We start from the raw sequence: 23,708 nt of genomic DNA, 5'->3' as shown, positions 1-23,708 counted from the left end.
TGAATGGTGAATGGAAAATGAGAAATCATGCTCTCTCTTTAGGATCACATACACTCATCGAACCAAGGGTGTCTTATCGAAAAGGCACAAGAGTGTCTCAGCACCTGCATGTTGAGCAGATCTGGCCCAGATAACATCACTGCTGAAGACCTTCATACAATTGCAAAATTAAGATTTGCTATTTCAATAGCCTCTGACGTGATACACAATGTGCTAGCAGAAGGTGAGTCCATATCCATTTGTGCTCAGAAAGAGCTTCTCTACTACAAATATGTATGTGTTCATGTATGTATGTATGTAATAATGTTATAATTCATTATTATTATTTCACACACATATTTACATATTATTATTACACAGATGAACAAGTAATAACCGATAAGGGAAATGAGCAGCTGCTTCAGAGTTTGCACAAGCTCATATCCGATTCAGACAATCCATGGATACAGATTTACCTACTGAGAAACCTGTGCGGAATATATGGATTCAGCCAAATTCACCCACTGGGTAAAAGATTTATATGGGCAATACCCCATGGAAGCTTCACAGAGCAGGTAATTTAGCTCCAGTATTGCAATATGACACGAGTGAGAGTTGTTTTAGTGAAGGATATCACCACTGCTGTAATTTGGCCATAGGTATGAGTGCCAAAGATATTCACAGCTGTGGCGATATCCTTTACCAACACCACAAACACAAGGGCCATAGAAGCTATTGCTTTTATAAAACAGTTCCAATGCAAACTAATTTCATTTAAAGTTACAAAATTGTGTTTTTTTCATTGTTTATTTAGATTTCTGTTTGTTCATCTCCTGCCCACAAAAATAGTTATAAACTTAGCTTTGATAGTCAAGTTCAGTGAGAGGCTACAGTATATGCAGTCATTTTGCTACCTTAGAATAATAAGGTTCTATCTGACATTTTTGTCAAAATGCAGTTATTTACATATTTTTATTCTTTGAAGGTTTCTTAAGTTCAGATGAGGTGTTTCTTAAAGTTGTGTACATATTTGGACTTTATATCAAAAATAACTTGTTCCATTTACCATGTAACTCTATGGAATTCTAAAACTTCAATAGCTCAATATCTCAGAACTACTCAAAACGCAGATAGAACCTTATTACTCTAAGGTAGCGATTTGTAAGTAAGCCATGCAAAACATCTTTAAATTCATTCACCTACTCTTTATTTACCCCTTTTTCTCACTAAAATGTGATGTTATGAAATCACTGTTTTCTTGCTTTGAATGAATGGAATGTTTGTGTTGGATAATTTAATGCAATAAGTGGAGTGATTACTATCTGCAAAACCACAGAGGGGGAATGTCCTGAGATATCGCCATTCGTGATGGGTCATAAAATCCCTTTCGTCCAATCAGAAATTAATAAATAGTTCCACTGGACCTAACTGTTGTAAAATTCACTAATATGACACATGTGGGAGTGGGGTTGGTAAAGGATATTGCCACGGCTGTAATTCGGTCGTAGGTACAAGGCCGAAGGCCATTGCAGCTGTGGGGATATATTTTATCAACCCCATGACCACAAGTGTCATATTGCTTTTATACAACAGTTCCATTACCAACTAATTTAGTTTTAATATACAAAATTGTGTTTTCTATTGTTTATTTAGATTTTTGTTTGTTCGTCCTCCGCCAACACATAGTTCTAATCTTTATTTATTATAAATCTAAGCCTTTCCATTTACCATTGCCAAGCAACGTGGCATCAGTCAAGATGTACATTGGTTGAACTAAAAAAAAAACATGGTGGAGCTAACTCTAACATGGTTGTAGTTCTGTATTAACAAATAAGTTCAGCATTTGTGCCCCTACTTACTTATAATAAATAATCACTTCCAGTAGCAGCAACTGGAATCCATGCATTTTCACAGAATTGTTTTTGGAATCTGATCCCTTATCATACCTGTTCGTTGGTACTCGTCGCTTGACTTATCGTGACTAAATTCAAGATGGCGTTGAACGGTAAAATTCCTTAAGGTACTGTCTGTATAAATCGTCTTGTAAATAAACTACCAGTGTTTTTTCAAAGTTCTCTATGTCTCGTTTTAAATGTCAAGGCCCTCGGAAGTCTACCAATGAAGTATGGAGCTACTTTGAGCCTCGTAAATGGTGTAAAACAGTGATTTATTTGCATGGCTAGGCCGATGCCCGAGGCACCATAACAAAACACTGTGTTGGTAGCATTGGCTAACTAGCGCCAGATTTCTGAGTGCAGGGGACAAGCCGAGGTGAGCTATGAGACATACGTTCACACTCGGTATCATGTTTCAACACACTTTAGGTCAAAATCACACCGGAATTATCCTTTAAGAAACACAATCATCCATGCCATAAGTGTATTTAAATTAGCTATGTACCAAAAATGACATTTTACCGTGACTCAAAGAGTTGTAAATAGTGTTGTAAGGCTGCGTGTAAAAATCCGCTTGGAGTTCCAGTGGAATTTTGAGTTAGCGACGAGAATTCTCGGTCTAACCGTTGATGTGCCGTGTGAAAGGGCGGAAATAGGCACCTACCAACCCAGCACCAAACTCCGAGCACGGTGAACAAAATCAGATTTTGATGGCAGTAATGCTGCTGTTAAGAACCAAACCAGATTGTGTTCAAATCTCCACACCTATAGCTGCTGGAAAATATAAGGTTCATTTATCAAACGTTATTTTGAAGTATTAAACGGCATATAATTTTCGAACGAAAGGGGCAGAAGTTGGTGCTTTTATGATATGTCAGAAGTGACCCCTGTTTTGTATTTTGTCAAAATTTGCTCTTATCTCTAGGACACAGCTGAGCAGATGGATCCATTTCTCATGTATGGAGACATGTATGAACGTATCATGCTTGACACAATTGATCCATCGCAGCATATTGCAGAGGTACTGTATTGTGGTATTTTGCACTTGTGTTGTTGAGGATTTACACTATTCATTTTGTTACATTTTATTAACAATACATTCTAAAGACTTAATGATAATTACCAGTAATTGTCATGACAGCTTTTGTAAATGTCTGCTGTGACTGTTATAGCCATGTCATGTAAGTTGTAAATGCCTCCAAATAAAATTCCAAGCATTGTCATGGGATTTTCCATTAACAGGAGAATGTCATGTAATGTGCCACTAGGAATGGTGTTTGGTGTCACATACTGTAACCTCATAACAAGAACAAGTATTACCCTGAATATTATACCTGTATAATGTGGATACAAGTGACCTTGTTTTAATTTTTCTTATTTTACATTCCAATCTTGTAACTATGACTGGCATGTCTGTTTGGTTTGGTGCAGGATGTTGACAGGAGCTCAGAATGCTTCTCTGTGTGCATGGCACTGGCAGCTGTCAAACAGGTGACACAAAACAGGATGTTATTAGGCAGTGAAGATTCATTGGTGAGTTTGATTCGATCCAATCTGTATACCATTTTGTGTAAAAGACCACATAATGGTGCTAATGTGGCTGGCTAGTAGAGGTGTGAATCTTCCCTGATCTCCCGATTCGATTCGATTACGATTATCACGTCGGTGATTCGATTCGATATCTTGATGCATCACGATACACTCACAATTCACTCAAGATGCGTCAAATACACTTTTCTATTAAAGCCATATAGGATATTTGACTTGACAGAATGCATTAAGATACTGTATATTTTAATATAGTACAGTTTTCAATATTTCTTATGTTTTCATCCAAAATACAAGTGGTAAGATATAAACAATCTTTTTTACTTAACAAAGTCTGAACACAGCAGACAATCTGACAGACAGATAATCGATAATCGATAATTATGGTCGGCCACGATGCAGCATCGTCCATGTCCGCATCGCGATGCATCGATTATTTGATTAATTTCAACACCTCTATTGGCTAGAAAGCTAGCTACCTATTTGCCTTCACCAGTGGTTTACTGTGAATGAATTATTGATCGATCCTAATCTTTTAGGTGTTCACTATGACATGGCTCATCAAGTTAACCAATATATCAAGCCTAACAAATAAGTCACAACTCAAAGACATGATATATATATATATATATACTGTTTATGACACTGGGATTGTCATGCGTGCGTGTGTGTTTTCTAGATTGAAAAGATGAAGGTGGAGCCCAACAGAGATATGAGATGGAGGCGCCTTGTTGGAATCTGTGAAAAAGTGACTGAGGGCGCTCTAGCAGAGCTGAGCCCCGGTCTGTCCCAGATTGTGCTCCACACAGCTGTAGTGGTGCACCTGTCCCAAGCTCCTGAGGCTGCACTCCTGCGGACTCTGTGCTTCAGACCTGGAGATGCCAAGGTTGCTACTCTTGACATTATAGTATATTGTTTTAAATTGTGCTATATAAATAAACTTGACTATGACTATGACTACTGTATGACTATAGTACTGCCAGACAAAGCCTAAAATCACAAAGACAATTTATTAATATAAGCATTAGTCACCTTGATAATCTCAAATAATTTTGAAAATCAGTTCTTAATGTATCAGTTAATATAAAAAAAATTGGCTTTCGTACATATGTATGAATGTTCAAAATTATATGTTCATTCTTAACACAATCATAATGTATGAATAAAAAACATCATGATTGCTGAAAAATAGACCAGAAGAGTAATACCCATCTGTGTGTTCTTTTTTAGGACTTCTTTTTGCCGACAATGCCAAGTTCAGTATATGAGATAATGAATTGGATTAAGCCCACAGATGAGCACGACAAAAACACGGTTTGGAGTAAGTGTAGCGTGTTGGCCTTAAACTTTACAGTAGAATTTTTGTTTTACATTAGGCAAAAGTAATTAACATATGTATCTCAACAGGATGTCAGTGTGGTGAGCCTGTTGTAATTGGCAATGTAAGTTTGCTACAAAATCAGACCAGTTCTCATTCTCTTTATGTGCAAGTTTTATGGCATTTGGTTAATCTCTGGTTGATTGTTTATAGTGTGGGAGACCCTGGGTAACAGATAAATGTATTGGCTGCGGCCAAGATGTTGGCGGTGCGATGCACAAACCAGTGGAGGGGTTTCAACAGACTGAGTGAGTGTTGTTATAACCAGTGTCTCTGTCTGCACATGATTTTTTATTTTGTCATGCTTGATTTAGTTTTATTTTATATCATTTCATATCATAATCACCTTGATATTTATGTTCTTGGTTACCGAACAAACAATATTCTAAATGATCAATATAGATGTCAAGTCTGAAAAAGGTTATGTGAAAACTATTTACCAGTATTGTTGTTTGTGTGACCCCGAAGAAATGGAGAGGGTAGTGGAAGAGGCCATAACCTCGGTGATCCTGAGAGTCGGAAAGATCAGGAAGTAGAGCGCAATCTTTTTGGGGCTCAACTTCTTCTGGTCCGAGCCCTCATTCACTCATCTTTGATTTGGGGCTCAATGGACCATCCTGAGGTATTTTTGATGATTAAGGATATTATTTTTCAATCATTTGTACTATACAAAATTACAAGGGGAAAAAATGCTTGTTTTTCACTTTTTTGTGACACTGCTTATGCACATCCTAAATGTTAAAACGTACCATAGCCTAAAACATAATATCCAAGACTCCAATAAACAAATGTCTCTTGTAATCACCTGTATGTAAGACCCTTTAAGTGAAATAAACGGCAGGAAAATTATATGTATTTTTATTGATATTTTTGAGTATAACCAAACTGGTGACCTCACAGTCAGTTTAGTGCTGTCCAAAAAACTTGACTTTGCTAGTGGCCATTGTCAAAAACAGTGTCAATAAGATGTTACACTACAGTTCAGTTGTGTCAACAGTGTTGATTGTTTTTCCTGTTTTCTCTTTGTAGGAAATTCAAAACATCATACAGTTTGAAACAACTGATGTAAGAGCATACCTGTGCTGCCATCTCCAGAAAGACATTGACTTGCTTGCCAGTGCTCTAGGAAAAAGTATTGAGGATGCAGAAACTGCTGTCCACTTTTTCCTGAAACACATCATGGAAACTAAAACAGGTGCAATCATATTTCAGACTTTTATTAATGTCATATATCTGGATAAATAAAGTGGCAATAATACATATGTGCTAAAAATAATGGCAAGGCTCAGAAATTATTATCATTGCTTGTGAAACACACTCTGCAAGGACCAGAACTCTCACTGCAACCGGCACATTAGTTTAATCTTTTTACATTGCTATGAGCTGAGTACTTACATAGTATAAATATCTACCTAAACATCAAATAATGTGATGATATTTTCAATGTTTCCAGCCAGCTCTCATTTTGGTAGAAAGATAGAAAAGATAGAAAGATTTGGAGATAAAGAAACAAGTCTGGTTCTGCAAATTGTAAAAGAATGCCAGTTCCTGGCTAAATGCTACATTAGTTGTAGTGATAACAACAACAGTCTATCAACAGGAAATAAAGAGGAAGGAGAGGATGGGCCAGAAGAGGAAAAAGATGAGCATGATGAGGATGTGGAAGAAGAGGAGGTGGAGGAAATTGAAGTGGAGGAGGAAGAAGAAGAGGTGGAGGGATTTGAAGTGGAGGAAGATGAAGAAGAGGAGGAAGAGGAGGTGGAGGAGGGATTTGAAGAGGAGGAAGATGAAGAAGTTAAAGAGGAGGAAGAAGAAGAGGAGGAGGAGGAAGAAGAAGAGCAACATGACGACCTTACAGGTGAAACAGAACTTTAAATTCAACCTAAGTGTAGTATAGTAAAGTATAGCAAAATCAGTCCAGTTGGTCAAAAAGTGAAGACTTTAAATCTAAATCAGTTCTATGTTACCTTTAAGATGGCTATTTTTCAGGTACTTTATTATCCCGAAGGAAACTCAGAGCAGGAATAGAAAAATGCACATTAGCAAAGAATTTAATAGTTAATCAAGTTTTGAAAGGAAAAAAAAAACAGCTACCAACTTTGTAAATATGCCATAAATTAGTGATGACTCATTTCCAGTGGTTAATGTTTTTATTTTCTATTTTATTATCTATTCCTTTATTATCGATGCATAGAAATAGGTGAAAAGGCTCTGTACATATTTCACTGACTGAAGCTATTAAGAATTGGTTTATTTTAATTAAATTGAAATATTAAATGAAAATGTTACCCTTCAGGTGATACCAATAACTGCCTTTTCTTCCCCTTTTAGTCCAAATAGTTAGACTTGAGTTTTTGTGACCTCTTCATAAGAGGAATTCTACTCCAAAATGGAAGAAACAAGCCTTGACAAGCCTATGCTATTTATTGGGCGTATTAAGTCATAATTGTGGCACACATTCAAGCATTCATGCATCACATCTATCGTATGCATCCACATTAAGATAACATTTGTTTTTGTCCAGAGTTGTATTTTTATCAGGGATAAATTACATGTGTTATAGGGTTTTAAAATGAACAGATTTGGTAGTAGCACATGCTGCATTCTGTCTAGCCAAACACTTGAGATTGAGACTGCTAATCAACCTATCACGGCACTATAATCGCTACCAGCAAAATGGGTAGCTAGCTCGCTATCATAAGTTTTTAGCATAAGAATGGAAAATTTTAGACTAAATTTTTATTATTATTTTTACTAAATCTAATCATAAAAAAGTTCTGTCAGGATACTTGCATACAGGCAATCGATTGGCTGACGTATGCATTGACACATGAAAAGTTAAACTTTTCTCAACTTTTGCCACAAGTATTGGACTTGCATTGGACTCACAATTCAGTTGATATTAGTTAGCTCAATCAAAGTGAATGATGTATGTGTCTCTTGGGAAAGGATGAAAAAATAGTGCTTTACTCTGTCATTGGTAAGAAATCCACAGCAGAAATATACTATTACTCCATTAACTCACAGCAACTTTCCGAAATTTCTACAACCAAAGCGTTGTTTTCGCGTAGAAAATATTGAAATATTGCCGACCGTGTGACATATGCGTATTATTTATTTGTCAACCTGGATTATTCATTGGTATGTCTAACAATTTGCAGATGCAGACAACAGCATTGCAACCACTGAAACTGAACAGAAAAGAGTGGATTGGGAAACATCAATCCATGGAAAACTGCAGACCTTATTTGTGGTAAGATGGCGTACATATTTTTTCTGTAATACTAGAGTCACCAACTGCCCAATCTGAATTCATTGTGGGGCAAATTCTCCCATGTGCGTAAGGCTGGGTAAGTAAACAAAAAGCATGCAACTAAGCGCTTATACGCCTGTGCGCATTCTGCCATTAACTTAAGACTTTCGTCATTTAGGCGCCATGGAGCCAGTTACGCACTTTGGGAGGAGCTACTCCAAAATCCAGGCATTTCTTATGTATACAACTCTTGCACGCATTCTGTTAGTGACTTAAGCACATTTCCAGCTAAGCACTCCTGAGGGCTGGTCGATCGCCACTAAAAGGTGAAACATCATATTGCTCGATGTCAGCAGTAGGCCTAGTTCTAAATACATGTTGGTAGGTTACACAGAATGTTACAAATGAATAGCCTGACGAGCCAGACCCACATTAAAATGTAGGGTCTGGGCACTCACCGTTCGCAGTGCTCAGTCCGAGGGGCGGGATAATCAGTTGTCTTTCAAATTCCCTCTGCACGCAATAGGACAGCGGCAGCGCTATGAGTCCCATGCGTTTCCCACCAGCGGAGCTAGTTGGCTAGTTCAAACGTTAGCCAACTTAATAAAAGCTTAACTCGTGTCACACTGTTCGACAACAGCAACATCCATCTTATTTGTTTTTAAGTAGAAGGGAATTCAAGCCAAACCATTGCAACTCTGCCATCAATCATTATGTTAAGCCCACCTAACGACTCTATACACGATTTCATTGGCCTGATTGAGTTTTGATTTCTGGAGCTCACAAGCCAACGGAGAGTTGCTAGACTAGCCCTGGCAGCAATTTGCTGCCGCTAGGGGCGCGTCTAGATTTCTAGGCTAAGAAATTAACATTACAGTATCAAATTTAATACTTTTACATAATTTTACTGTAGGCAGTTAGCAATTCAGTTCACTTTACTTACATTTTTAAAATCGAAGACTGGTTTGTGTTCTTTCTGGATTTAAATGACATTCAGAAGGTCAATGAGAAAGTCCACGTTCCACATGTCAACCTAAATATACAAGGTGTCAAACAGTCTGGTTATATTTTACATAAATCACACCCCTTTCATAAGGCCATCTTGTTTTCGAACTTGCGCGCTGTGGGTGTGACAGATGCGAGAATGGAAGAATGAGCATAACTGAAAAGTGCATAACTGGAAGCGCGTAAAAAAAAGGACTTGCGCGCAAAAGTGAGAATTCGGCCCTGTGTGTGTAAACATACTTGCCCGTTAGAGCACAATTATTATACTCATTCTGATTGTGAATTTGAAATTCATTCAAAAGTCATAGTAGTTGGACAAGCCCTCATGTATCTTTATTGCTGTGTTTCATGTCTATGAAACTGTTTTTCTGTCTTTCTGAAGGACTTTGAGGACCGTTTCTCCAGTATGCACAGCAACATTCTCAGAAAGGGAGGGATGAAGAAACTAGCCCAGATAGTCTACAGCCCAGTACCTGAGTTGACGGACCTACCAATCACAGGCGTGTGTAACCTTCCCCTGATGTGGAGATTTGAGCAGAGGATGACAATTCAGCTGCTCAAACACCTCATTGAGCAGAAAGACGAGTGGAAAAACCTGCCAGTGCTCAAAGAGCTCCTGAAAAATGTATGTTTTTCACTGTAGTAGCCTCTATCAATACACAGAATTGTAATAATAGAGTGTGTGACCTCTACTTTACAAGGCTGTCTTGGGATAGCAAGGTAAATCATAATGACATGTGTTTTGACAGTCTACCCACATACGGTACATCAGATATCTGCCTCAAGTCCTCAGCCTGCAGCACAAACTGATGCATCACTTTCGCAATGTGGATCTGCAATGCTATGAGAATGTGCCTATCAGGACCTTTATTAAGGAGAATGTTCCAGGTCAGAGCATTTTTGATGTCAAAAATAAAAAATGTTTTTAATGTAAATGTATATTGTACTTAAGTAATCACAAAATGTTACAAATATAATTAAGCATTAAGGTATAAGTAAGAACAGGGATGGTAAAGGATACTCATGGTCTGGAGTGCCATATTGCTTTTATACAACAGTTCCATTACCAACTAATTGAGTTTAAAGACCCACTCCAGAAAAAAGTAAATTTGTAATCTTTTTAACGTGTCCATTTGGTGTTTTTAACGATGGGCATTACACCATTGATCCGCAAATCACACAACCATTCACATATGTCTACCCTTTGTCAAGTCCTTCATTACTGTTAGTTTTGCCTGTTACTGTTACTTTTTACTGTTACTTTGACAGAGGGAGTCAAGATGTATACATGACATTTCAAGGCCATGCAGGGATTTTTCATGAAAAAATCAATTAAAATGTATCTTTCAGGGACCAAGATGAGTTTTCAGGGGTTAATCAACAGTTGAAGTCTTTAGAGCAGGGATTCTCAGTTTTGATTGGTGAGGGCCAATTCAGCAACCCAACATTGAACTGAGGGCCACCAAAGGGACGGGGGGAGAAAAAAAACTGGGGGAAAAATCCATTTGTAATCATGTTAATGACCAGGTTGCATCTCTACTGTTTATATTTATTGCATTAAACACATTTTAATTCATAATTGAGGCAAAACTTGTGAAAATCTTAAGAAAAATTGCAATGCACACACAATCCCTTGGGTTCTCTACCCTCAACAGACAAATTTGGGATATAACAGTTCTGGTTGCAGTCCATTTCAAGTACAAACTTATTTAGAACAAACAGGCTCAGTGTGCCTTGCTTCTTATCAGAATAGGCCTTATTCAGGGCCAATTCCAGCTACCAAAGCACCACAGGAAAACCTGACGACCACTAAACACCACTAAACGGAGATTCATTCTTTTCAAAGCACACAGTACAGTTGTACCGTTTTAACAGTTTTACAGATATTATCACGGATATTATGTTTCCGCGGGCCGCACTTTGAGAACCTATGCTTTAGAGACATCAATCATTTACAATTTGTATTATTTATTCTTGCCCTCAAAAATAGTTCCAGCGAGTTTTTGGTGTCTAGCATTGTTTATTGGAATGTGTAAACTCGCCTGTCTCCATGTTAACATTAAAAGTTATTTTGTACATTCAGCATACTCCATTTAGGGACTGTTCGTTATTTATAAAAGGGGCCACCGGAGGGATTTTGAGTGCTTCAGTCAAAAGTTGCATGACCCTCCCTTGCCTGCAAATTTTTTTTCAATGACCCTCCAACAGAATTTCCAAAAAAGACATGACCCTACCTGGCCAATTGTCGATGTCTTCCGCCCGCACTCCTTTGTGCTATGAACACACACTGATACAGGCTAACGTTTTTATATCAACCTCTGCTTTCTGATCTTACACATCACACTCCACCAAGATGGTGGCTATTTCAGTAGATTTACTCACTAACATTGTTGTGGAAACACAATAAGCATGGAAACTAAATGCACACTTCCTGCATAACTGCATTAGCCTACTTGAAATTCAATTTCAACACATGAACTGTTTGCTATGGACTCGTCTCTAGGCTTCCTCAGTCATTGTAAAGCTGCCGAAGCTGAACATTATCCAAAACTCCATTTCTCGGACTAGCGTCAATTTGGGATCTTACATGCTACAACTCCTTCCTTCTCAAATGATTTTAAAAGGCTGTTTGCACAATTTCACAAATAATCACAGGGACCGAAACATACCTAACGTGCCAACTTTTTCCGGATTTATCATGTATTTTAACTTTTCCCCAGCTGTCTTGCCGTTTTAATATTTTCCTGTAGAATATCCCATATTAATACACTCATAACATTAGTCCTGCCATCTGGCCTGTCTCTGTGTTGTCCTGTTGTTATCCCCTTGCCCTTCCAGCGATACAGATGTCTTCAAATAATCGTTTTGCTTGCGTTTTGAATGCAAACTTAGAGTGATATTAACCTATTTAAGTCTACGTGCGCACCTACCTACCATCAGGCCACTCGGCTACGAGTAGACAAAGAATTTCCCCTGTTTTTTGACAGCGATTAACAAATTGCACTTGTTGCTGGTTACCAATAAATACTATATATTATTTTGCAAACAACAAAAACAGAAAGGATGGAGACAGCAAAGCTAGAGATGGGCAGGAACAAGGTCAATTCGTAGAAATGCTTGTCAAAACGAGCTGGATGTGTGGATGAATGAAGCACAAGTATTCTTTACTATGTTAAGCATGCACACTGTTTAAAGTTAGGCTATACAGTAAACTAAAAGTAAACCAAAGGTAAATTTAGCCTTTTTAGGGCTGTATAAAGTTGACCAAATGAATATAGGCTGTTAGGCGTGAATAAAGTAGGCTACTTTGTTGCTCCAACCCTTCCAAAGTTAATGGGGACGAATGTTGACATTTTCCCATATTTTGGGTGAGAAACCCGGGAAATCTCCCTTATTTTCAATGTTCAATGTTGACAGCTATGGAACGAAAGAGAATGTTATATGGTGACAGAAATCAACAATTAAACAAGCCACTTTGCTTGTCACTTTTTTGCTGTTTTCATGAATACAAAAGTTGGGTGACCCCCCCTCTTAGATAAAAAGAAGCTGGTTACCCTCCCCCCAACAAAGAATAAAAAGACATGACCCTCCCCTATTTTCCTCCGGTGGCCTCTTCAATAAATAACGAACAGTCCCTTACCCTATTTTCTTACTTGATAGCTGTTGTGGCGTTATAAAATCGCTTGGCTCTATTTATGCATTAAAAAAGAGCTGTGTCAGGATATCTCCTCTTATGGAATATCTCTTTTCCAATTAGAAATTTATCAATTGTTCTACTGTTGTATAATATGTACTGCCAATCATGTGCATAATGCATGTACAGTATGTGTGTTTTGGGCTGTAAAAGGAAAACAAAAACACCTCAGGCACAGCATACATCAAGAAATACTCTTAACCATGTCATTCATTTCTTACAGATGCTGAGATTGAAGTTTTCATTGAAAATGTGGATATTGTGAAGATAATATGGGGCCATTTGACAACAATTAAATGTAAGATGACGCTGTTGTATCTATGACATTATACAAAGGGTTTACATTGCAAGTAGAAATGGCTATCTTACAGTCAATGGAAAGATTTGAGGGAAATGTCGGATTCAGGAAACATAGGGCCAGATGTACTAACGCGTTTGCGCCCACTTTAGGCGTATTTGTTTCACAACGTGCGTGTAAAATCATTGCAAGGTATGTACAAACAGGCCGCAATCATGTAAAAGCGCAAACTGCCTGTCGCGGGAGCTGAACATGGCTAATTGCGTTTTTCGTGTCATGCATATGCATTCGTGGGAGGATCCAGGGGAAAGTGGGAGTTTAGCTTAAAAAGATTGGAGGGGAAGCGTAAAGAGCACTTATGTATTCCGCGGTATGTAGCCTACAAAGACTGCTCCTGAAAGTGCACGTCTATTCTGCTCCTAAATACTTCCGCCTTGTACAGTAAAAGCAGGTGTTAATCCAAATTGCAGTTCAATGCGTCAGTAAGAGAACCTTTCAAAGACAACAGAATCGCTAGCGCAGTAATATAGAGCGAAATGTGGTCAAGGTGTATGTTTATGCTGCATTTTACAACGCCATTGAACACGATTCAGCCAATCCCAATCAAGGACCGGAACTATCAGTTTTAGAATAAGAAAAAGTGCATCAGTGAGTGCTGCTTTTATAGAGTGTCAGTTCTAGTCAGGAACTAGTAGTGCGCTCCACCAACGAGGAACAACATTAAAAAAGTTTGGATTGGCCTGAGCATACTGGTTAGCCTAGAAATCTAGACGCGCCCCTAGCGCTAGTCTAGCAACTCTCCGTTGACTTGTGAGCTCTAGAAATCGAAACTAAATCTGGCATTGAAATCGTGTATAGAGTCGTTTGTTGGGCTTAACATAATGATTATTGGCAGAGTTGCAACGGTTTGGCTTGAATTCCCTGCTACTTGAAAACAAATATCCTATTGCGTCCTATTACGTGCAGAGGGAATTTGAAAGACAACTGATTATCCCGACCCTCGGACTGAGCACTGCGAACGGTGAGTGCCCAGACCCTAAATTATAATGTGGGTGTGGCTCGCCAGGCTACATACTGGTGGTAGTGCTAGACGTCATTCGTCTGAGGAGCGCAATGGTCGGGAGGTAGCATATGGCTGTATGAGGGCATTCAAGTAGGTGTGAGCAGAACCAGAGACTACTTTGTAGGCAAGCATTAGAGACTTGAATTTGATGCGGGCGGCCATAGGTAGCCAGTGTAGCTGGAAGAGCAGCAGGGTAACATGTGTCCTGTTTGGTATTTGGTATTCCGCATTCTGGATCATCTGAAGGAGTTTCACTATGCAGGCTGGGAGGCCTGTCAGGAGGGTGTTACAGTAGTCGAGTCATGAGATGACTATGGCCTGTACCAGGAGTTGCGTAGTTCTCTTTCAGTCAAAGTCATTCGGATTATGTCATCAATCTGAACCAATACAACCACCCGTTTCAGGGATTTTTTCATCTGTCTTTATTCTTTGGGAATCACAAAAATCCTTCGAACCAGCGCTTGAACAAATGACAGTAGAAAGCTTGAATGGGAGAGTTGCATATGACAAGGCATATGACCAGATCCTGGCTTTACATCAACTCATTTGTACATTTAGGTCTACCATTGCAACATACAGTATTACTCATGGTCTTTAGGAGGTTGTTTTATATTTTTTTCCCCTTCATTCATACTTCTGCTGTTCTCAGACACACACACATATATCCCTCATGCACACACCCTATCCAATCGTTCTTCATACAAACTTCCACACACACTTTCACGCCACACCATTGCAGCCAAATGACAGAAGTGGCTTGATCTGTTACCTCACTTTTTAAGTTAAACTTACTAAACAATTGAAACCTTCAAATTTAGTATTGTAATATTATTACAGACCCCAGAATGCCTAAAGATGTGATGGACAAGAAAACGGAAGACTTGATGATCCTGGACCTTCTACCCAGACAAAAATCTGTCATTTACACAGTGACAGACTACCTTGTTAGAATGCAGAATGACTGTATTAACTGTGCCAACCCAAAAGAGAACAGGTATAACACTGTAGAGTGTGTTTTTGTACATTTCTCTACTATCTTATATCTGAGTCAGTCCAGATTAATGTGTTCACTGACATGTCGCCATAATACAGGGACAATTAAAACTTCTCTCACTTCTCTATTTCTAAAAGTTTTATCTCGTTGCTAAGCTATGTGAAGTACTAATGAAGAATTTTACTGCTTTGATTGGACACTATGTATGAACTGCTTCTAGGATACATTAAAGGAGAAATCCGGTGAGTTTTCACATAGATCTCCGTTTCTTGAGGTCACCGAGTACTGTCGGTACGAAACAAAATGAAAACAGTCAGTTTTAACTAGCTCAAGATGCTACAATCAACAGCTAATGCAGCCAGGCAGCTATAGCGCTATACTCGGAGAGCATGTCCGTGAGCCCCCATGTACATGCCCACAGAGTGTAGCACTGTAGCTGCAACTCAAGTTAGGTAAAACCGATTGTTTTCATTTTGTTTCGTACTGACAGTACTCAGTGACCTCAAGAAATGGAGATCTATGCGAAAACTCACCAGATTTCTCCTTTAAACTGACTTTGATGAGCATCACATGTGTAATTCTACTGGTGTCAACATTTATAATACTATATCTAACAATCAAAATATACCTCTTTTACTGGACAGCATAACGTACTACTGTTCTTTGTTTTGTTGAATGTCTTTTTAAATAAGGCTCATCAAAACTAGTGAGGTCAAGCCTTCCCATGTGATTGACTGCACCCCTGAGCAAGACTTCTTGACAATTGCAATGTCCAACATTGACCATGTGGTGTGTGAAGACGGGACAGAGAGCACCAACTACAACTTTAAGACCCTGGAGAGGCAGATAGTCGACCGCTTCTTCACAGAGAAACCTATCATCAACGTTACTGTATGTTTTCCAGAGCAGTTCACAATGCTTCATCAACAGGTAACCACAATTGTATTTGTACCTAAAGCAAATTTGTATTTTTTCCAGACCATTCCCTCATTTGAGTACAACACTGGAACAACCCTTCGTGCTTTCTTCAGCATGGTGAAGGAACGCCTGGTATGGACAAATACTCCCTCATCACAACATCATGTTCCTTTTTTGTAAAAAAAGAAATTATTTTTCATTTTATTTACATTTCTAATTTGTTTGATCTTGCCCTTGTCCCCAGGAGCCTTTAAACACCAATGAGCGGAACAGCATCTTAAATGACTTCAGGTTCCTGAATGAGATCTCAGCTGCCCTCTCTACACTGAAAATTGCCATTGGGTTTATGCAGCTATCATTCCCTCCTGCTGAGGAGTACCTGGTGAACTACCTGAGGAAAGAGCTGAAGCTGGAGGATAGAACACACACCCTCAGCTTACCGGTACACCTGTCTATGTGTACACCGAGGGCATAGCTACTATGTTTATTTAATAAAAATAATGCTGGTGTTTATTACAATACAGTGCAATTGCAATACTTATTACAATATTATAATACTTATGGCTGGCATCTGACTACGGAGGTTTGTCCATGGTGTTTGCAGGTGCTGAGAACCAGCAGAGTGAAGCATATCCAGTCTCTATGGGAGGTGCTCTCCCTGAGGCAGTCCTCCCTGCTGATTGAGATGAATCAGGTACATACCACTCAGCTGGCCCTTTAAACACTAGTGTTAGAATTAAGTCATCCCATCGAGTTATGATATTAGTTAGTTCACAATGTTGAGTGAAATGAAAAGATGACTTAGTAACAATGACATCAGCCTCATTGTATTTCTGTTTATATCTAGTGCAACAATTCCCAGTATTTGCAAAATTATATTCTGTGATATGTTTTCATATCTGAGAGTGTGCCAGCCTTTTGCCTTTTAAAGTAATTTCTAAGTTTTCTGGTGTATGGACAAAATTAGTTAATTTACTGTGTTTGAAACACGCATATGAATTGTGTTGTACTTAATACTGTATGTCCATTGTCACATACATAAAAATTGAATTTGTAGAACTTAATGAATTGATGAATAACCAAGCCATTATTTTTTATCTTTTTTTTCTCAGAATCCATTCTTCATGATAGAGCCAGAGTTTCATGAGGCGTTTTCTGAGGATCAGAGGAAGGAAATCACCCTCAAACTGGCAAACCTCAAGAAAGAGGACCTCTTCATTACAGAACTGCATTATGTCATCATGAACATTCATCTGAAGGATGTCTCTCCCGACTGGAGGTCTGTATAATTCGATCATTACATTCTCCGCACACCTGTACCATTCAGGGCCCAGTTTCCTGATAACGACGGAGACACGCTCTTAAGAGGGTTTTTCTACGATTCATCTTATGATCGTTTGTTTGTTTTTTCCGACTGTTTCCCGAACATGCTCGTAGCGTGAACGCATGTGCACTGCTCTTAAGATGATCTTAAGGGGAGCTGTCCACGTTAATAGTTCTGAAATATCCTCTAATTTGATGGTGATGTCAGGTGACTACACGTCACAACTATAGGCCTACCATTTAAACTTCGGATCTACACATTAATTCACATCAATACGAAAATAGAAACACTTTGACATTTGCATGTAAGCATCCCAGGTAGGCTAGGTTATATACCACACACAGACATAAATAATTGTAATTATTTAAGATTAGATTGTTGCACCATGCAATAATTTTTCACAGTGTCACTTAAGAACACATTTGAAGATAAGAAAGAAGTCGAGTAAGAAAGTGAGGAAATGTGTAGGCTTAGATTTTGATGCAGTACAGACTAAACCACATGTTCCTTTCTCTGCTTTTACCTCATAGGACTAATAAATTATATCCTTCACTTAGCAAAGATAATGGCAAACTATTCTGGCAACGTTTCGTTTCATAACTGGATTGCATTTTTGTCCGCTTTTCATCACATTATTATGACCATTAAATGTAGGCTATAGGCTACTATTTTGCACGCTAAAATCTGATTCATCAGGTAAACACAATAAAGAATGAGAACATAAATTGGATTGTGTATTCTAAGATGTAATTCCTCTGTATGTCCTGTTGGTGACCTCAGTGAGTACTGTTAAGACGCTGTTAGCCGGTAAAGAGAACTCTGGAGCACTCGTAGATTGCGACGAGTGTTTTCACAACGTTCTTAAGCTACGATGGTTTCGGGAAACAGTCGGCAAATCTTAAGACGCTCATAGGCTTAAGATGCTTTCGGAAAACTGGGCCCAGTTCACTTTCACTACAACATTTCCTCTTTCAATTTCAGCTTGAAAGAAACATTTGATGCCTTTGTGGATTTTCGGGAGATTGATAAGAATGTGTTGGAGAGTGTGGAGTCTCTGGAGTTGGAGCTGGAGATGAAGAACAGCATTGCTCTGTGGAAAATGGTTGTTAAGATGAAGAGAGGCCTCTCTGGGTGATGCCCACGCAGACCTTCCACATTATATAGCTACTTCACTTTTTGGTTTTTATTTAACCTTTTAAATCACTAGCATATATTTCAGTTATCCATTAATAATTTATCCTATAACAAATAGACTCTTGATAAGTTTAACTTCTTTGCCTTTGACTGTGTTAATGTGATTCATAATGAGATTGTTATTTCACAATCTGTAGATTTGAAAGACACCCTATTACAAAGAAATCATCATTTGAATTTGTGTTAGTTAATAATTAAATGGGTTGTCAATTTTTTTCATTGCTATTAGAATGTGTTCTTACATAGATGTGTTATAAACATAGATGTGCTTTGATTTGCTGAAGGGTTATTATGTTATATCCACATGCTATACATTGAAAATAACTATATAATCTTACATATTCTGCTCAACATTAATCAGTTAGAGTTTGTTTCTATTTTCCATTTCTGCCTCCACCTTTTTTTCCTGACTTCTACATAAAATATAATCACTGAAAATCAGTCACCAATGAGATGGCTCATGAAGCAGTGTCCATCAACCAATTCTTCCATCAATCGAAATATTGACATGGATTTACATGCACTGCTCCATCATGTGAACATGTATCTCTAATTTTTACTTTTGTTTAATTTGATTTGGTGTATCGTGATTGATCCACTATACTGCCATGGCTAATAAACTGATTGAAGTATTTGCATTGTTTCATTCATTTAAAGCATTAACCTAGACAACTACCTTTATGGCACATTAAGCAGCAAGTGTATGAGTACCAAAAGTATAATCAAGTCTTACAGTAAACAGCAGATTCCATAGACCATACATGGGCAACATACGGCCCGCGGGCCACATCCGGCCCGTGGGCTTTCCCTGACCGGCCCGCGTAAGGTCCGTGAAAGAACAATAGTCAAAAGCCTAGCATAGAGATAATGCATGCAAATCAATATCGTTGTTTTTTATTTTGAAAGCGACTGCTATTTGTACGCCCATACATTTGTGCGTGGATGCATACGACGTAAACAAACTGACGTCAACAAACAAATGTCTTTGAAAACTGAAAAAAATGTCAATGTCAAAAAATCATTTTCGAGAATGAGGATTAAATACTTGACATAGATTAAATATTGCTGTTGGATATTGCTGTTTCCTTTGTCTCCCTCACATTTTTATCTGTTCTTACGACTAGTAAACAAAACCATATGATTTACTTAATGTTATACAAGAACAGAATAGAATTGAACAGAATTGAGTTCAGACTTGAGTTCGGTATTTTGGGTCCGGCCCTCCTCAACAGTCCCAGTTTGTCATGTGGCCCCTTGGGGAAATGAGTTGCCCACCCCTGCCATAGACGTAGTGCTCCTTTACGGGCAATCCTACTGTGTACACAAATGGCCAATCAGTTATAGGCAGGGGTGAATGTAAGGAAATGAATTTGCCATTTTAATAGTTATACTGCAAATGGTTATTCAAGCATCCAACAATCTTGGTACACCTCTAGTAACATGTCAAGATAAGGTTGATGCTAGATCTCTCTGTTTGGATGTCAAAACAACACAGTGAGTCTCCAATTGTTCTGACCCCATGCAGAATAGTCCCATACGTTACATACTTTCCGGACCAACACATGATACAATCTCTCACCAATGGCAGGTTCACAGTCATGACAGCAGCTTTGAATTGCACCAGCAGATGGGTATAGAGAGAAACTAACAGTGAATTTACCGTAACAGCTGGCACACTTGATCCATGTTTAACTATTGCTATTGTAAATATCTGTATATCTGTTCGTTTTACAATGGATAGCCCCAGGGTGTTATTTGATTCACACTTTTATTCTTGTATTTTTATCACTGTTTTGTACAGTTTGTATAGTCATCTCACGCTAACTGTAAGCACAAACTACAGACTAATTGCACCTCTCCTTTTTTGTCATTTGGGAAGCACTTTGGGTGTCAATAAACACTCATGACCACTAGATGGAAGCAGAGAGCTGCTCTCACTGAAAAAAGAAGAAAAGCCTGGGGGCTCCTTTCTTATCACCTCCTCCATGACTTTTCCTAGTCACCTTTCGACTTATTTAAATCCCACTCATTCATTCTCTTTCTAAATATTTCATTTCTCATTCAATTAGCCTGTGAATGTGAAGGCTCCTAGACTCTTACAATCTTCGGACTTGAGGTTTGTTGGCTGAGGTTGGTGTCTTAGATCCACCTTTGCTTCATTTGAGAAATAAGATTACTACCTTTGTGGGATACTACTGGTGTCATACTGCAGATTAGCTCTTGCTTGCTGACATAATCATTCACACACACACAAGCACACACATACACACACACACACACACACACTCGCAGACACATACCTGATCCTACTGTACACACACACACACACAGAGAATGTTCTGGTGCATCTCCACTCATCATGCGTCTTCCCTCTCTTTCTCTCTCTCTCTCATTGTTCTGCATGTTTCCATTAAATGTTTCCATTATGCTCAGTTAAAAGCTGCGCTGTTTTCATGTTGCCGCCTGTGCTAATCTGCCGCTTCCTGAGTGGGAAGCCTGGCCTTTCACACATTGCGGCGTCGTGGCGCAGCAGCCTGGGCTCCCGGAGCTGAGTCCATTAAGGCTCTAATTGTTCCATTGTTACCGGCGGAGTAAAGTCAACATTGCCCAGTGCATGTGTCAGGCTGATTGAGTGACAGAATGAGATAGATGCGAGTGGAATATGAGGGCTTTGTGACACGCCATTCCATTCCACCATCGCCAGGCAACCAGGCCGGCTGTCACTCACAACGGCAGCGTTTAAAAAGGGAAGAGGAACAGGACGGGTCACCAGAACTCCCAGCAGCGTGGAGCGACCGAGACTTTCACCCGAAGCCAGAACTCTGAAGGCGTGCAGGACAACTTTGCTGCATCTCTCTCCACCCCAACTTGACCCAGTTCGCCATGAGATCCAATGGAATACCCTGCTCCTTGGCCCTGCTGGCCCTCGCCCTGGTTTTATGTGCCCACAGCGCCGCCTCACAGCCCGATCAGAACCGTGACCTCCGACACCGCAGGCTCCTCCAGAGAGCACGCGCCGCCGCTGCCATGGCAACCCAGGTGAGTGACACACGCACGGCAGGTGAGATGCAGAGGCTCAGGTAAGCCTGTCCTGGACACCCTCTGTGTTCTAGTCAGCCTATCAGCAGGTTAAGCTTACTGCTTCTAGATTGACATTCATTCATTTAGCAGAATGAGCAATTACATGGAAGCTACAGTGCAGAGGAGACCTTAGGTAGGGGTCAGTCAATACTATTTAACTAGAGGATAAGAGTGCAGACGTTGTAAGTACTAGTGTAGTCAATGTGTGATAGGAGAAAGTGGTAGATGAGGGAAGAGAGGGAAGTGCATAGTAAATGTGTTTTAGGTGTGTTAGGTTGTTAGAAGTGTAAGGAGTGCTTTTAATTCCCAGCAGGGTTCTGCAGTCTGAAGGTTTTGCGTAGCCAGTTACATAAATATGGTCAGGAGCAATCACATGACCAATCAGCATTTTATAGTTCTAATGCAGTCCAAATTAAGGACAGCATGATGATAAACAATCTCTGGCTGAGAGCGCTGTCTGGGGTGGAATGAGATTCAAACTCCGAGAGGGATCTGTTCCTCATCAGGTTTGGATCCACCAGATTCAGACCAGAATGTGACCCACTGCAAAGTGAGACACAGCAGAGGGATCAGGGATGTTGTTTCCCTGAGGCACGGAGAGAGATGCCAGTGGCCTCCCTCCATCTAAAACTCTAATCAAGAGCAATCTGTCACAGGCGAGCACAAATTGGCGTTCGATTTTGGAGTGAACGGCCAGAATTGTCCCCACTGCTCACACTGTCTGCAGCATTAAATCAGAAATTGGCTGAATTTTCTTCTCTTTTGTGGCTGGCTGAGTTTGGGCTCGTCGTCAATTTCACATCTGATTTGCGAACACGAGGCGGTGCCTTTGGCTGAGCAGTGCAGATTTTGGCAACTACACCCTTTCTCAACTCTAATCAGTCTGTTCGCACTCTCTCTTTCTCTCTCTCTCTCTCTCTCTCTCTCTCTCTCTCTCTTTCTCTCTCTCTCTATCTTTCTCTTACTCACACACAGACACACACACACACACACGAGTGATAAGTTTATCATCCTTCATAAAAACATCTCTCTCTCTTTCTGACAGTCTTCTCTCCGTCTTTTTATCAATGCCCCCACCCCTATCTCTCCCCAGCGGGAGTGGAGCAAGCGAGCCATGGAGGACCTGCTATCCCATGTTTCCCTGCCTGAGGAGACGGTTCCAGAGGAAAGTGAGGTGTCTATAGCCGAGCTGAAGGGAGATGTGGACATGGACGTGGACATGGACGTGGAACTCGAACGCTTGGCGGAACCAAAGTACCTGCCGCCTCGGGCCCGCAGGGCTGACTGCTTCTACTGGAAGAGCTTCACCTGCTGAGACTCCGCCTATATGCCATCACATAACTCAACACCATCCAATCAGATCAGATCATACTCCATAACCACGCCCCTTCATTTACCATAAAATATTAATTTTTTAAACTAATGAATAAACACAGTTGCTGGATTCCGAGTTGTGATGATTTTTTTTGTAATACTATTTGTCCGTTTATTTGTGTGTTCAATGTGTAAAGTGACGCAGGGTTTAAAACATATTGAGCCCTCTGTGAAAAGTGAGGTGATTTGAGTGTATGTTTTAAGGATTTGAAGTATGCTTTTGACTCCTCTTTGACTACAAGACTAATAATAGGACAGGCAGAACAGTCAGAAAAAGAGGAGAACGCCGGACAGATGTCCAACAGCGACCAAGATAAGAACACAGCCAAAATGCTTTTTCACGCTCTGGAAAATCGGAAAAAGCTGGAAAACAACGCCCACTGAGGCACAGGGATTAGGACAATGACACCATTGAAACAGGACCTGGTTTAGTGACCACTAACCAGTTGGGCCATCAAATGAAATGAGTTTTTACTTAAAAGGCAGCTTTAGACCACCACAATCATAATGACACAGACATGGACCACACTTAAAGATATCAGCACACACACTCACATGCACACACACACACACACACACACACACAGAGAAAGAGAGTGAGCCCTAAGTGACAACATGGTTGTGAAGGTGATGGTCACTTCCGTGCCGCATTAATGTGATAAAACCTAATTAGTGACCACCAGGGCTTTCACACACCAGTGCTGCTCCCA

The 23,708-nt window shown here is 39.6% G+C and overlaps 2 protein-coding genes across 2 annotated transcripts; both read left to right on the top strand.

The window, feature by feature from the left end:
• The first annotated feature begins 4,656 nt into the window (after nt 1-4,656).
• Nucleotides 4,657-19,177, top strand: LOC143121978 (E3 ubiquitin-protein ligase RNF213-like). The gene is made up of 17 exons (XM_076282732.1): nt 4,657-4,743; nt 4,830-4,864; nt 4,954-5,048; nt 5,269-5,422; nt 5,830-5,995; nt 6,401-6,658; nt 7,962-8,053; nt 9,441-9,683; nt 9,808-9,946; nt 12,976-13,050; nt 14,951-15,107; nt 15,800-15,998; nt 16,086-16,157; nt 16,270-16,467; nt 16,630-16,719; nt 17,138-17,304; nt 18,331-19,177. The coding sequence occupies exons 1-17, from the start codon at nt 4,671-4,673 to the stop codon at nt 18,482-18,484; spliced, it is 2,367 nt and encodes a 788-aa protein (XP_076138847.1). The 5' UTR covers nt 4,657-4,670; the 3' UTR covers nt 18,485-19,177.
• Nucleotides 19,178-21,426: 2,249 nt separating this feature from the next.
• LOC143121389 (somatostatin-2-like) lies at nt 21,427-22,939 on the top strand. Its single transcript, XM_076281749.1, has 2 exons — nt 21,427-21,582; nt 22,718-22,939. The coding sequence occupies exons 1-2, from the start codon at nt 21,427-21,429 to the stop codon at nt 22,937-22,939; spliced, it is 378 nt and encodes a 125-aa protein (XP_076137864.1).
• Nucleotides 22,940-23,708: the final 769 nt, after the last annotated feature.

Source organism: Alosa pseudoharengus, unplaced genomic scaffold (genome assembly GCF_046254945.1).
Source record: "Alosa pseudoharengus isolate Yale_2024_CS ecotype anadromous, Long Island Sound unplaced genomic scaffold, YU_APseudo_1.1 YU_APseudo_1.1_scf_13, whole genome shotgun sequence".
NCBI classification, from domain to species: domain Eukaryota; kingdom Metazoa; phylum Chordata; class Actinopteri; order Clupeiformes; family Clupeidae; genus Alosa; species Alosa pseudoharengus.
The sequence above is the reverse complement of the archived record's forward strand: the minus strand, read 5'-3'. Positions and strand labels throughout refer to the sequence as shown.

What these genes read in the sequence shown, in the direction of transcription:
- LOC143121978 (XM_076282732.1), top strand. Translation starts at nt 4,671, where the DNA reads ATGCCAAGTTCAGTATATGAGATAATGAATTGGATTAAGCCCACAGAT. An exon ending in CATCATGGAAACTAAAACAG is followed by an intron (nt 5,996 to 6,400) that starts GTGCAATCATAT and finishes GTCTATCAACAG; the next exon opens with GAAATAAAGAGGAAGGAGAG. An exon ending in GCATGGTGAAGGAACGCCTG is followed by an intron (nt 16,158 to 16,269) that starts GTATGGACAAAT and finishes CCTTGTCCCCAG; the next exon opens with GAGCCTTTAAACACCAATGA.
- LOC143121389 (XM_076281749.1), top strand. Translation starts at nt 21,427, where the DNA reads ATGAGATCCAATGGAATACCCTGCTCCTTGGCCCTGCTGGCCCTCGCC. An exon ending in CCGCTGCCATGGCAACCCAG is followed by an intron (nt 21,583 to 22,717) that starts GTGAGTGACACA and finishes ATCTCTCCCCAG; the next exon opens with CGGGAGTGGAGCAAGCGAGC.